Genomic DNA, 15,666 nt, shown 5'->3' on the forward strand with positions numbered 1-15,666 from the left:
AGAACTGTGGCTTTGGCACAGAGCTGAAAAGAAATCACAACAAATACTGAAAAAAAGGGAGCATGAAAAAGAGTCTGTTAAGAAAAATAAGAGCAGCTAGCAACTCCTTCACAGAATAAAGCTTCTCAAGCAGTCATTGGGCACTTGGCAAGGGTTAAACAAAAAAACAAAGTCCAACAAGACAAGACACATACAATGTTCAAGTAAAAAAACCCCACAGTTAATAAAGCAGTGAAACGAGACATCACCTCAAAGTAGTTCCCCAAAAAACTGGTCACTTCATTCCTGTACACAGCTGCTGGTATAGATTTACCACAGGTGGCATAAGCATGTCTTGCCAGGGGACAATCTATCCTACGCTGTGGTATATTCAGAGGCATGCAGCCTGGTGTCAAGGAACAACAGCTGTCAGCTGCACCTGCCCGGACCACAGTCACGAGACAATGAACGGGAAAAAGGATGACCACTCTTCTGAAGGGGGATTTCTTCCCTTGTCCTCGTTTCACCGTCCAGGTTCCCAAAGCTTCCCGCACGATGTGCCCCGCTTCATTATTGAAAGGCTACTTGGTCTTCTTCTTTTGAACTTGCTTGTTAGTGGCATCCCAGTAATACAAGACCTGCACAAAACGGATTGAGCAAAGATCAGAAAGCAGCTATCGCAGACAAAAGAATTCGGAGAGTACATATGCCTCATCTGAAAGGTATATAGCCATGCTCATTGTGAGAGTGGCAAATCACAAAACATTGAAAAGACAAACCAGCTTGCTCTGGCATTGCAGGAGTGTCACCGTTCTAGCTAGTCGGTAATGAAGGACCAACATAAATCAGAGGCTGAACTTGAAATGTTTCAGGAATATTTTCTCCACCTTAATGGCTGGAGTACAAGGTGCACTGAACTCCATAACATCACGATGCCGTCAAATGTTGCCCAGATTTTCGGCATAAAGTTTAGAACTGATAAGTTTGCCCTTTATTTTCTAAGCCTTTTCATTTCGTTCAAACTGAATGACAAGAGAGCTGAAAGAACATCACACTGAACTGCTTAGAGACATTCCTCTGCCTAAGCGAGCAGAAACAGAAGAGGCACTGTGATGACATCTTCAAAGGTAAAAAGAAAATTCCCTTGCAGTAGCCTTATAGAGCATGTGGTTTAGTATTTGGAATAACTTTTTAAAATGAAGCTTGATTCTCACTCTTGCAGAGGTTGTTTCATGTAATGAAGAAACACTTCGAAAGAAAGAAAAGTGCCAATACCGCGCATATCTCTGAACAGAGATTCATAAACATGAAAGCAAGGGTGAGATCCCTCACCTGTCCAAAGATGAGCGAGTTGGCGATGGTGGCGAGACAGAAGGTGACCACGATGAGCGGATCTCCGGTTTCGGTGAGCGAAGTGAAGATTCGTGCCACGCCACCCAGAAACAGCAACGCTGACGTGATCAGGGACAGCTGGCCCGTGTGGCCCTGCCGATAGTTGCTCCACACCTGCATGAGCTGATGAGCAAAGCAGACAACACTGTGGTTAGCCCATCTATACATCCATCTTGCCTTCAGAACAGCACAAGACTCGCGGAGGAGGGAAATGTATTGGAAAGGAGCTGGAAGCCTAAATGAGCCCGTTTCCAAAACCTCTAATGGAGAGACACTGTGACGATTTGTCAAAGTACTTTAATGTATGTCCCGTCACGTCAATGGTCCGACCTTGAGTTATGTTTTGTACAACGACATGGTGATAAAATTACGGGTGTAGTCACCGCAAGCACTGCATACTGAAAATGCATGATTCACCCACGGTGAGGTTTCGGCAGAAAATACAAAAAGGTAAAGTTAGTACGTCAGTACACCCCACAATTACTGAACGAAAAAAGTATATTATAGACGGGTTCGGCACTTTTTCTTCAGGCGAGGCGAGGGGAAAAGAGGATAACTCCTGTCCCGTCCGACATTCGTTCAATACTGATGGCAGTGCCTCAGGTGGCGGCTCGAAGTCCTTAGTGTCGGGCAGCATCTCGTTTTCTGGACGGCCCAAAGCTGGTCGGCCGGCTCATCGTTGGTGAGTGCCACCTCCCAGCGGCCGCGACCACAGTCACGTGAGCGCCCGGTTCGGGCCTGGCCCCGGCGCGGCAGCAGCGGCGACGCTTGAGCACCGAGCTTCTCTCTAACATGCTAAAGTGCGTCGCAAAGTGAGAGACGGCAACGGTATTAACCATGCCGGCACCTTCCCAAAGCATGCGTTGTAGCATAGCTCTGTCCCCTTACGCTTTCCATGCGTCCGTCGGGTATACAGGCTCCGGTAACAGAGGCGTAAGATCGCCGGACTGGGGTAAATGTGTCATTGTAATGATCTTCGAGTTACGGCCTGTATTTCCGAGATGAATGACGAATTTTTGAGATTTTTTGAGAGAATTTTGAGAAATTTGAGAATTTTTGTCATTACAAAATGAAACATGCGAGTAACGTAAGATTCGTCATGTTGTATACCGGTATAGCGATGAGAGACAGAAAGACTATAAGCTGAGGGACCCAAAGCTGAATCATGAAATGCGGATGAACATGCGGTCGCCACGGTCGGACACCAAACCCGCAACATTTTCGTGAGCTTCGGAGCGCGGCATCCATTTAGCTGTAGGGGCAGCTCGCTTCGACGACCGGCGTTTGTGTGAAAAAAAAAAAAAACTCCGCCTATATAATAACGAAAGCTAATCGGAAGAGAGGCACACCTACCAGTACTGCTCGCTCAACCTATGATGCAGCCGCGCCAAGTTTCCGAAGCACCCTTTGAAGCCACAGATTAGCGTTCAAACCAGCCCCTTCGCGTAAACCCATTCTGCGAGCAACACATATGTATCTCTAGAGCCACGCCTCCTTGTGGCGGTTCTTTCCGGTCGCGGCTGTCTCCATTAGGCGGCCCTGCTACCTTCGCGTCCACGCGAAAGGGCCTCCTACCCGCCACGAGACAGGAAATCACGGCGCCAGACAGGACATCGCCAGTAAGATGATGCGAAGTGTACGAACACACTCTGAGGTAGGGGAAGGTCCCACGTACAGCGAGATGCAAGCGAAATGTTGGTAGTTCGCTGCATGTATGTAGATCGCAGTACGCATAATCCCCCATGATGATGTGGCTGGCAATGGCTTCTGAAACACTTTTCTTCCGAAATTTCACGACCTATGTGAATAGACCTTGTCACATCTCCGAGCATCCAAGGCAGATCATTTGTTGTTGTTGTTTTTCTGCCCTACGCTGCTACGGCTGCAGGTTGTTTCAGCGGCAGTTGTTGGCGCCGGCGTCACTTCCGGCGGGACAGGTCGCTAAGCAGTTAAGCAACGCTTCCGTATCGATGTTAATGTTACCGTTATCGCTGTATTGATAAGACGGAACTGCGCTCTCTGTCATTGGTGATATATAGGTGTATAGCTTCCAGTGAATCAGAAACCACCAAAATGGACAATTCGATGCCAAAACGGTGTCACAGGCGGACTTAGTCGCACCCAGTCAACCATACTGTGTAGAGTAGGAACGCGATCGGCCTACGCTTCTGCAATGCTCTTCGACGTAACGAGCACTCCTTCCCAATCGTACCCAGTGTAATGAAGCTGGGGATACTCTAAATCTGGTGTTCTATGCGTTTTTGCTCTGAAAACGTACTAATCGACAATATGAAGAAAATAGGGGTTTACCCACGCATGCTGAGAATAGATTGTGTTTTCAGATAACGTGGGGATGATTAGCAAGGAACTGCTATTCTTTTACAATTTCTGCGGCAGACAGGTTTAGGCGATGAATAGTGAGATTCACTGCATGTAAAAGGTCGCTCAGGCGGAGCAATCACCGGCCACGCCTTCAGGCTAAACACTGCCTCTGAAAGTAGCGGACAACATCAGTACTGTTACCTTTTTTTTTTTTCATTGATCAGGCAATGAATTCGCAACTACACTGGTTCACTATCACCGTATTAGGAAATACGACAGCAACGAAAACACTGCACATAACAATATGCAGCGCTGCGCGACGTTCTATAGCACGGGTCTACACAAGAAAGCGAGGAGTGCAAACGTATACATGTAGTACGTATATACACAAGAAAACAGTAAAGCAGTAAAGCCGCAAATGCTGCGACCAGACGACGTCTCTCTCCCGCCGCCCGTTGCGGTGATGGTGTCTTCTTCGAGGAGGGCCGTCCTGGTCAGACGTTTACCGCCGCGGGGCCACCCACGCGACAAAGAAGAGCACGGCCAGCTTCGCCGGTAATAGAGCGGGTCGGAGAAGCGATTTGGACGCTCACCGATGAACCACTCTCGAACGTTTGGGAGGACAGGAAGTCGTGCGGACAACTACGCAGCGCCAGAAAAAAAGCATCACTGCAGCAGAGTGAGAAATCCAAGAAGATGAAGCACCGAACTAAAAAAAAAATAGTTCAAAAAGAAAGGCAAGCCACTGCGTTTTGATGAACAAGACTTGGGAAATGCTTCGGAAAACCCATTGAATGCTTGCCGTAGATCGGTCGAGCACAGATGAGAAGACACTGCTATAGTTAAACAAGCATTGGCAAGCGGTGGTCGTTCAGAAGAGGGAGCCACGAGGCAAAATCAGAAATGGAGGGTAAATGTATACTTTTTTTTTTTCGGAAAACTGTGTAATGTGTAGACGACTGCCACAGCAGGACAATTTCGCTGTTCCTACGATTTCGTACAAATGTGGAGCCACGGTGCACACCAGATACACATGGCTAAAGCAAGTAAGATAGGACAGAAGTATCATCTATGCCAAAGCGCATCGATATTGACGAAGGACAACGCAGCTGCACAGGCGCAAAAATATACGGGCGACTATTGCCGCGCGGCAGCCGGTTCGAGCACCCGGCAAGTCACACACACATATACACATGCACGCACACAGAAACATCCACAGATGCACATAAGCGTCCAAGCACGCGCACAAAAAGTGTGGATAATGTCGCGAGGCGGCATGGTACGAATAAAAAAAAGCCTTGTAGAAGGGTCTACCATACCGAGGCACGCACACACACACGCACACACACACACACACACACACCCACACACACGCACACACACACACGCACGCACACACACGCACACACACACACACGCACACACACACACGCACACACACACACGCACACACATGCACCACTAGGGCGGCGAGAGATGTCGGCACGCGCAGAAGTGAGCGGCACGTGGCGCGAGCGAAAGGGGTCTCTCGGCGTATTCAAAACGAGCCCTGATGGATGGCCCCGCGGCGGCATCGGGGTCCCCCCGCACAATCGGATCAGCTGAGCAGTCGAAGAAGAAGAAGGGGGAAGCCGGCATGTCGTCGTCGGGCCTCATTAGGCACGCGGCGGCAGAGGAAGCACGACAAGGCCGCCGTCAAGCGGGCCATGCACAACCCGTCGAGACCCTTCCGACGACGCTGTGCATGCTGCCGCGGCCCATGCGTCAATCGCGCCGCTTCAAAACCACAAAGAGAGGACGCCAAGGCGGGGGAAAGCGAACGGGACAGCAACTTGTGCCGCGCTCACCCGCCCGAAAGAGAGTCGTCGCCGACCGCTAATGTTTCATTTTTCGAAGACTGCATTTAAAAGCGGTCGGTCATCGGACGAATATACTTCGCCTAGATCATTCGCTCAGCTCGAATACATGCACGGTGTCGCCCACTAAAGCACCGGGAATACATAAAAGCTTCTGTTAGATTATGCGATAAATACAGAGCGGGGCGCAACCACAGTCCAGGCCTCCTTTGGACAAGCGCGTTTCCGAAGATTCGTGCAACGACACAGTACGACACAGGACATAAAGGCGACTCCTATAGCGACCTCCTCTTGTTCAAACGATCTGTACAGACAAGCGATAGGCGACCACGTCCCGAGCGGCTGTCACACAGGACAGGCTGACACGGCAATATGTGGAGACATTGTAACGAAACAACCGTGATAAGTATTCGCCACCGCCCGTAAAGAATTACAAGGAACGATGAGGCCAAATTACAGTGCGCACGGGCGATACCACGTTTGCACAGCTCTGCGGAACATGAACGCTCATTTGACGTTATACACGAAACAGGTGCAGATGATCTGAGATGTACACACTTGAATCATGTTGTTCGTATATACAGCTGTCCTTTGGAACCAGCCACACCGTTCTTCATTCTGTTCGCCCCCGCACAGTAACGCGAAAGTCGCCACGATAGGTGATACAACTTGAAACATATGAATATGTTTACGAGAGACGTTCAAGAATTTTTCCACGAAGAAAACATATCTCACTTGAGCAGCACGAACCTCGAGCGTGAGTACACACAACTTACGCGGACGTCGCTGCACAGCGACCATTTCTGACAGAAACATTGCTTCGACGCATTTGAGTGGGCTCAAAACTGGATCGAGATGGACTGCGAGAAAACACTGCTGGCCGCTAACGGACAGCTTCGTGGCCCAAGAGCAATCCATCACGGCAAGAGAATTACTGAAGGGCCAACGTCGATACTTTACTCCCCCACGAAAGCATCATTGATTGATTGATTGATTGATTGATTGATTCGAGGGGTTTAACGTCCCAAAACCACCATATGATTATGAGAGACGCCGTATTGGAGGGCTCCGGAAATTTCGACCACCTGGGGTTCTTTAACGTGCACCCAAATCTGAGCACACGGGCCTACAACATTTCCGCCTCCATCGGAAATGCAGTTGCCACAGCCGGGATTTGATCCCGCGACCTGCGGGTGAGCAGCCGAGTACCTTAGCCACTAGACCACCGTGGCGGGCACGAAAGCATCATGAGAGGAGCTATGTGCTGGCGTTTTCTGCAAGCCGAGTATACCTTCCACTATGCCGCTCACATGCTGTCTTTCCAGACCAAGAGTTCTATATTAATGAACAAATACACCACAACACTTGCACCAATCAACGCATTGATGCGTCGACCACTCAAACAAGGAGTCCTCACCACGAGTCGTAAAACACACGCTCGCAGCGTGGTCCTGGGGGGCACGACTCTCGCTGCCGTTGGGGCGCTAACTGGCTAGTCTAGACCCGTCTAGACGAGACTGAGCCATGAAGACGTTCTTATAAGATTTCTTCTGCCACAGCTAGTGCTTAACTAGTCGTGTACACAGTTTCTGTTGGCCAAAGCCACGCGGAACTTTTCCCGAACTGGCAAAGAAGAGGGTCGCGCACGGCTTTCATTCAGCAGATTTCCCAGTCTGATCATGCAGCGGCCTTGTGAACTGTGGCCTGCTGCCACAAAAGTGTACTTGAGTAGACGGGCGTGGATAATGACTATAGTGTCGGCACTCTATAGACGTGAACGAGTTACACTGCTGTGGTCGAAGCCACTGGTTCATCAGGTTAACTACAGCGACGATTTCAAGCTGACACGTCACGATCGAGTATATGAACACACCAAGAATCAGTCGTGCTCCGAAGCAAGACACCCGACTTACACTGTGGAAAAAAACAGCGACGTCTAAATTACTGAAGAAAACATGAAAAAAAAATGGTGGAGTTAAGTGAATGCAGAGACAGCTGAAATCTTCCATAACTGCATGCAGATAACCATTTCTGTGGACCGAATCATACTACCACTTGTGCTCCTTGGCATGCGCACAACACTAAAAAGTGACATAAAGTGACTACGGAAACACATTGTCTACGAAACCACCCTTCCCCTTCCGGGACAGCTTTTATAAGCAAGCAAAAATGAACACTTTTTTTCAAATAAATTACGCTATTTACTTCAATTATGCAAAAGGCAGATGTGCTCTGTCAGACAGGACCCTAGCACTCGGATGCACACTCAAGAGCATGGGAAATTGAGAGCTTGCCCAATTCTCTACACTACGTGTCACACTTGACAGCCTCCGTTTCACATCGACTTGCGTAAAGCATGCTACTCCTGTGTACATCTCTAAAGATTACAACCACGTTTTCCAACGACATGACACGGTGAAAAACCCCTTCCTGCCACCATGCGGCGGCCCATTCAAAGTACTTCATCACAAACGCAAAACTTTTAACCATTAAAATTCGTGGACGATCCGAAGTTATATCCGTGGACCAACCAAAACCGGCCCACGTAGAGCAACCGCTGAACGACACCGCCCCTGAGCCACGTTCTGGATTCAGCCATCCCTGCGCTACTCGATCCAGAAGAACTCTGCGTCGACCTATGCGATTTGGTACATGAGTGCCTGCCTCTCCACGCACACTTCTGCCGCGGATGGTTGTAGGAGGACGGTTGTATTAGCAGTCATAAAGTGCCTCGGGCAGGCTGGCCGACGATTCGATGGATTAATTTATCTTTGTTAAAGGCACCTTATCATTCTTCGGAACGTTAATTTTAAAGGAATTCGTCACTGACGCCACGTTACGTGGCATCGCCGTCAGTACATGCCATCAGGGGAAACTGGAAATTCACTTCCGAGAGAACTTTTAGAAAAGTCCATTTTGCAATCACTCGAATGGTCACCGACAGGATTGCTACGAGGAATGGACCACGAGCCCGCGTAGAGGCCACCCTAGCCTGGAAACAAAGACTGCTGCTGCAGACTGCCCAGTGAAGCGCGAGAGGTCCACTCGGGGCCGAGAAACGAGGCGTAAGCGAGCCAAAGCCGATGGCCACGATCGCCTCCCACTACGGCTGAAGAGGGGTAGAGAAGGGGGAGATCATCAAGCGGTTCCATCGGCCTGCCAGACGCTCTCATCCTACCGCAGGGGGGCGACCCAACGCGTCAGATCAGCTGGCTAATCCGAGGACCACGGGGACGCGCAGTCAAGCAGCGGTCGGGCGTGCGCGCGCTGCAGGAGAGAAGGCGTCGCTGCGCACAGAGACGCACCGACTGACCACGATGAGTCAGGGAAACAGCGCGACAACGACACGCCACTGGCCGACGAGCCAAAACAAAAGACACAAGCGGGTGGGGGAAGAAATTGCCGCTTGATTGACAAGGCGCGGAGAGCAGCACGGTCGTCGCATTTAATCCCACGTCCAAGGTAGGTCCAACTCGCGGCAAGGGTTCGGCTTCTTCCGACCGCGCCTCGCTCTCCGGGCGCAGGCACCGAACCGATGGAACAGGAGACAAGCAGCGCGCGCGCCCCCGCCACCTTTGACCTCCCTAGGCAGCGCGGTGTCCCTTTTGGAGACTCGTTCGCCGATGCCACCGCGGTTGCAGTCACACGCGCAGGGCCCGATGTCACGCGTCAAGGTCGCGCGAGCCGAACCGATCCTTTCGTCCTTGCTTCAAACCTTCCTGCGCGCTCTCGTGCTTTCGAGCCGCATGGCGGCTCGTCACCCGCCCACCGCTACAGCATCATCGTCGTCCTGTACAGACCGCCGCCGTTGCGCTGGGCCTAACGAGGCCGCCGCGACAGGTTTTCCGGGATTCGTCACGGCGTCGCCCTCCTGTCGCAGATTGCGGAGGATCATCGCGAGCGGGCGCGGATGCGTCGCGGTACGCAATAACAGAAATACGCAAAGAAGCGAAAATCGCCGCTGCAGGGTGCGGTCGAGCGACAGACAGGCGTTTCGGAGTCGGTTGGTGCCGCCGCCGCAACTTTCTCGCTCAGAGATTATACCGCTGGGACACATCCGGCGGCGGTGACAGTTGCCCAGGCCGTCCAGCGCGAGGCGACGCGGGGTCATAGTGCTCGCGGTAAGCATATGCAAAAACGCGAACGAAATCCCTCCGTTGGCGAGCAAAACAACCGATCTAGACGGCCTTCCAAGAAGGCTTAGGCGAACAGAATTAAGAGCAACGCGCAGCGCACGTAACTGGAAAGTGACGCGCGGGCTCGAAATTTCGACGCATCTCCGAATGTCAAGATGCGGAATGCTGAATAACACCGAAAGGCACCATAACAAAGGCAGCTGGAGCTGACAAGCACCGTGGACACATTTTCCCGATACAGAGCACAGTCCACGGATACACGTTTCGGATTCGTTCAGCGATCGAGTCTCGCAGCGCCAAATGACAAGGAGCAAACAAATGTGAAGGACGAAGAGCATCACGCTGCGGCCCAGCACGGAAATATGGACAATAGAATAATGAATGAACGTTGCGCTTTCTGATCATCTTTTTTCCTGAGACGTCTTCACATCGCTTCCCATCTGCCTGTTTTCCCACCTTCATAAGCATAGCCTTTTAATGCCAAACGCGGATGCAGTCCTAAACGATATAGGGTGAGGAGAGAACGCAGGGCGGCGACGCTTCATACAAGCTGACGTCCAGAATCCATTGAGAGGTTTCATGGTTTCACTTCACGTAAGTAAACGATTCACTGCATCCGAGGAAGGCAATCAGCAAGCGTCTGGCTTGTTCCTTCGCCCCACCTGTCTTTTGGAGAAACCATGCACGGTATGAAAGCGCATCCGACATGATGTTATGGTGATGCGTTTTTACGACGCGATGGTCTGCCAAACAGTGATCCTCAGCAGGATGTGAGGTAACGTTGTTAACTGGACATATAGAACAGCGGGTACGCGTGACATAAAATCAAAGGACCATAGCGCCTTCACTTGACAAGAATTTCGCAAGCACAGTACTTACTGACTGAAACACAACAATGTTTTCTTATAGCATAGCGACTGCATGCTTCGAGCAACTGCTAGTGATAATTACGTGATGTCGCTGCCAAACTGGCCGCTGTAGAGTTACTGTATGCATTCAGACAGCATTTACTGTATATGGCTTTTTAAGAGTCACTAAACGCGCCATCCGCAAAGCCGCACCGAACGTAACAGGACACCTGCCGCAAGCAAGCTAAAGGTGAAAGGCGTCGCCGATGCGGTCTTTCGCCCTCCGATTGCGTGCGGCAGGTGTCCCGCCACGCGCGGTGCGGCTGTAGGGGGGGCCCTTAGGAGCCATATGCCGTAACTCTAGGCCGCTAAAGGTAAGGTTGGCTCCGACGTAAAGGTAAAACGCTAAAATTACGGCGGTATACGACACGCACTGAAGACGCTGGCAACGAATGCACGAGCAATGCTGTATTTTTTGTGTTTCAATGCGTGAGTACTGCACGCGGCTACACATGCATGGTTCGCAGAGCCCCTGAAGTGGTCACGGAGTGCCTAATTAGATGTCAGTGGTTTCCAAGGTGCAATTATCGTATGGCTGTCATTCGGAGCTATATGTTTCCGCATGCCTTTCCTAGCTTTCGCTATATTTACCTCTTACTGTTAAAGCGTACTTAATTCAAATTCGTTTTATTTCCAGGACACTGACTTTTTTTGTACGGTGGCTCATTGGGCAGCTGGACTTTGTAGGGGGCCAGTGCTTTGTCATGCCACAACATTTCAGTTTTTTTCGTTAACCTAATATTTCTCAACAAAAATAAAATTTCATTTGTTGATTGATTGATCGATCAATTGACACGCAGAACGCGAAGTGGTCACCTCCTTCGTTAGGCGCAACAGGAGAGCAGTGTCGGTGGTCAATGCTATTTACTATACTTCGATCCCTCCTATATGACGAGTGAGTGACGCGACCGTCTTTGTCTCAAACCAGATTACGATAATGGCGCAGTCTTCATTCACTACACTCAGACTGGTAATTTGTAGACGTGCCATACGCAACCAACACCGTTTTTTTTTTTCATTCGAGAACAAATACCGAGCCTCCGAGTTTTATTTACTTTTCCTTTTAACTCATGCCGCATGCGTTGCACAGCTGGGCACCGAGGTTAACTTTATTAAAACAAATGTCCATTTCGTTGCATACGCTGACTGTGTGTATGCGAAACATGCTTCGAAGATGGGGCAACTTCTCATGTTCATGGTCACCACCACGCATACAAAATTTGGTCTGCAGGCCAATGATTCAACTGGGCCACCTGAACGTTGAATTGGATTAAATACGCTAAGACCTCATTGGTAGGATGACAACGTCCCTCATGTCAACTACAGTTGAAACGAAGTCAATAAGATCGGCGATTAATTTGACTATACTGGAATGTAGTTAACACAAAATAAGACATTTTTGAACAAAATGTAGTCGCAAATTGCTGTTTCTTTTTTCACGGCAGGAGCTCGCAGAATTGTTTAAACAGTACGGCCGTACGAAACCATACAGTCATTGAAATAAAAATAAAATTAACTGATATCTGAAATCCGACAAGCCTGGTTTGATGATACTCCGGCGAAGACCTCTTCACGGCGGCCGAACGACACACGTGGACCATAGCGACATGCAAGGTATATATGGCAATGTGGAGTATGCGAAGCTATCATGCCTGCTCTGTCACCGCGGCTAGTCATTAAAACCTCGAGTGTTGGACGCAGCAGTGTGCCACGCCGACGCTATCATGATCACCGAAATGAACCACCTGGTTTCCACTAGCTTCGATGAACGCGCAACGTTGATAGGCACGAAATAAAAAAAAAAAAGATCAAAACTATTCAATCGTTCTACAGCAAGTTTAAGCAGACCCTTCACCACTGGATCCCCGCACAAGTATACCAATTCAGCATCTCCGTCTTTTCAGGGGCAGCAATGAGAGTTCGCAATACTGAGATCGCAGACAAGCACCGACATTCAGCGCCAAAATACATGGTGATCTGTGAACAACAGTTCTGAGAAGTAAAATACTTCGTTATATCGATATTTTCGTTACACTGAACTTCTTTAAATACAGGTTCGACTGTATACGGTCCAGGGTGCAGATTTTATTTTGCTTTTCTTTAGAAGCTGAGAAATATATCAGTTCGTTTTTTTGGTATATCTTGACGAGTGCGTGGATAGAGCGTGCATGCCAGTAAATTCTTCGGGCAACGTGTATACATATCTCCTCTCTCAGTTTAGAAAAATAAATTTATTTTTTTGGTATCAGTTACACTTGTTTTCAAGCAACGTGTGCGTTTGAACATTACCGCTCCTCTATTTGATTACTGGCACTACCAAGCCGTACCGAATGCGGTCGAACTTTTCACTAACTTCATATTAACAACCGCTTAAATAGAGATGAAGGCACTATACCTGCGCAGGAAATAATATAAACGGGATTATCATTTACCCTCCACCAACTTCATGTAAGCTAGACGGTATTCTACCAGCCAGTCGAATGTCATTTTTTCTTTATCGAATATTACTGCGGTATTCTATTCCCACCGTATTATTAGAGAACTGCAGGCCATGCACATGTTGTGAGTGGCCAAAGTCAACACGGGTGAAAACACACTCGCGTGCTTTGGACAGGGTCTCGTGACCGTCTAAAGTAGTGTGAGGCTCGGATTTCGTCTCCCTTTGAACAGGTGTAGGATCTGCTCAGCAGAATCGGGAAAACAGTTGAACGCGTACACACCATGCATAGATGAACCGAAGCAGGCGCATGCGCGCACGGCAGCGATCGCCCATAGATCACCATAGCCCGAGGCGGCGGCGCCGAGCCAATTCCGCCGGCGCGCAGACAGGCAGGGCCCGGCGGAGAAGCGGACACGCCTCGCCCGCCACGCTACACTACCGGTACGGTAATAATTAATGGATCGGCGTTTAATTGCCTCGAAGGGGAGGGAGAACGGCTGGCTTTCTAGATCAGCGTCCTCACGATGGTGATTAGGCAATCTAGTATACGCTATACATATAATATAGTACAAACTGGCACGCACCGCCTCGAATGGCGTAAGAGCGTTCCGCATGCGGAAACGCTTTATCGCAGGCCTATATTACATGTATAGGCTGTCGATAGCTACCCGTTGAGAGACACAGTCTATAGGCGGAGGTGTCAACGGGAATTAGTGGGCGAACTTAACACCGACAGGCTCGCGCTGCACGCTGTCGCGGCAGGGACTCGCCCAGAGTACAGAAATTCCAAGACGGCCGTTGTCGAGGTTAATAAGCCCTAATGCGCGCTTAATACGAAAGACACCTCCGGGCCGGCCGCTGTATACAATACACGAGCGGTGGTCCGTTCTTGGATGCACACGGCGGCACGTTTTCGATAAAGTGCAGCACCGCATTTCAAGGGAGGCGCTTTAGACAGATACGGCGAGTAAAACGAAACGCAGTGGTCTTCCACGCAGTTTAAAATTTTCAGCAATCTTTGAAATAGAAGAAAAGGCCATTTTCAAGCTGATCAAAACAAGAAAAAACAGCCTTTATGGGTGCAGGTTCAGAGCTGAAAAAAAATCAACTTTGGTATCGCCTCGAGTGTAGTGCAAAGTAAGTGTGCAACTTTTTTTGTGCGTATTCTTATTAATGCGAAACCAGGAAATGCTTCTAATAGTATAAACAAAACAGCTAGAACAAGTAATAGTACAGACGCAATTAAGAGGGTTTACAGGAATAAAAAAAATGGCGCCGCAGTTGGACAACCACTGGAAAACGTCTGTTATTCATTTATGTGTATATTTCGATAACAAAGCACAGCGTGGACAAACAATAGAGAAGACATTGCCTGAGTACTTGTACATTGATAAGTGTATGCACAGCCTGTACGTACCCAAGGTATATGTATACTCTTCCAAAAAACACCGGTACGATAGCACACGGGACAAGGATAAGATTACCCTTACTATTTGGGGAGTCTCCGATTTTAGTCCAAGTTTACACGGCACGAACGCAAAACTCTGGTCAGGACGACTGGTAACAGTTTCTTTCCTATATTGCGGACCTGTTAAAATGCCGTCACCTTAAGCGTTGCCGTTCTAAACGTTATTTCTACGTGCGTAACCCAATAATTGACATGCAACTTATTCATGAGCACGAAAAGTGCTGCAATATTAAAGGTTTCATTTCACGTCGTGAATACACGCATATTATTTCGTATATTGTGTAGGAGCAAGGAAGCACAGGGACGTATATTGTGTAAATATACGCTGTTCCTAAGAAGACCTCAGTGATATCAACAACATGTTGAGCCAATCGATATGTAGTATACGCGAAAAAAAAAAGCTACACGAAGAGAATGAAGACTGACGGAAAGCGCTCTTTCTGTCCTTCGTTTTTTCCCGTGCAGTGTTTTGCACCAAGGCTGCATTTCAATATGCACAAACTCCCACACCACAAACTGACTGATATACAATAAACGGTGCATAACTACAAGAGTCCATCTTAACGAGCCACCGCCATTTAGGGAGTACACCAAAATGAAGCCTAGAATGAACCATGAATTTTAATAGACACCCGTAATCACAAACCAACTTTACCCTGAAATCGCGTTTCCCTCATCCGTTTGAAGCCTTTAGCGGGTTTGATAAACGAAGTATATAATTATTCACAGATAAATCTTGCAGTTACATCTTTTTTACCTTGCTACCAATTCTGTGCCCTTATAACGCACGTAAAAAATAACTTTATGAAAACGTAAGGTGAATACGGGTCTTAATGTTATGGTTATAATTAGAAGGCCATGATACACGTATACATTCCATTTACACTTGCACCCACATATGTAAACTCGACCAGTGATCTCACAGCGTGCACTTCCCTAACGACCGAAGTTTGTGATGTGGGAGGAGGAGGAGGAGGAAGGGGGGATATCATCATGTGACGCGTGCAGACGCCTTCAACGAAAACACAACCGCGTAGTTTCAGAACACGGGCGGCGCACACGGCGAGTGCTTGTATAGGACCGAGTCCGGCTCATTTCTCCATCTTGGCCGCCCGACGATAGCCACGCGAGGATGGGGTGCCTGCCGCGCCGGCAGCCGCACAGA

General features: G+C 49.0%; 1 protein-coding gene across 1 annotated transcript in view; it reads right to left on the minus strand.

Moving 5' to 3' along the window:
- Positions 1-249: 249 nt before the first annotated feature.
- LOC119178460 (mannose-P-dolichol utilization defect 1 protein-like) overlaps positions 250-15,666 on the minus strand; it is a 79,811-nt gene continuing 64,394 nt past the window's right edge. The window contains exons 5-6 of the mRNA XM_037429667.2: positions 1,312-1,494; positions 250-617 (exon numbers count right to left, since the gene is read on the minus strand). Of these exons, the coding sequence (XP_037285564.2) occupies positions 561-617; positions 1,312-1,494 (240 nt within the window). The 3' untranslated portion in view covers positions 250-560. The remainder of the gene's footprint in view (positions 618-1,311; positions 1,495-15,666) is intronic.

The sequence above is a fragment of the Rhipicephalus microplus genome, chromosome 1, assembly GCF_043290135.1.
Source record: "Rhipicephalus microplus isolate Deutch F79 chromosome 1, USDA_Rmic, whole genome shotgun sequence".
NCBI classification, from domain to species: domain Eukaryota; kingdom Metazoa; phylum Arthropoda; class Arachnida; order Ixodida; family Ixodidae; genus Rhipicephalus; species Rhipicephalus microplus.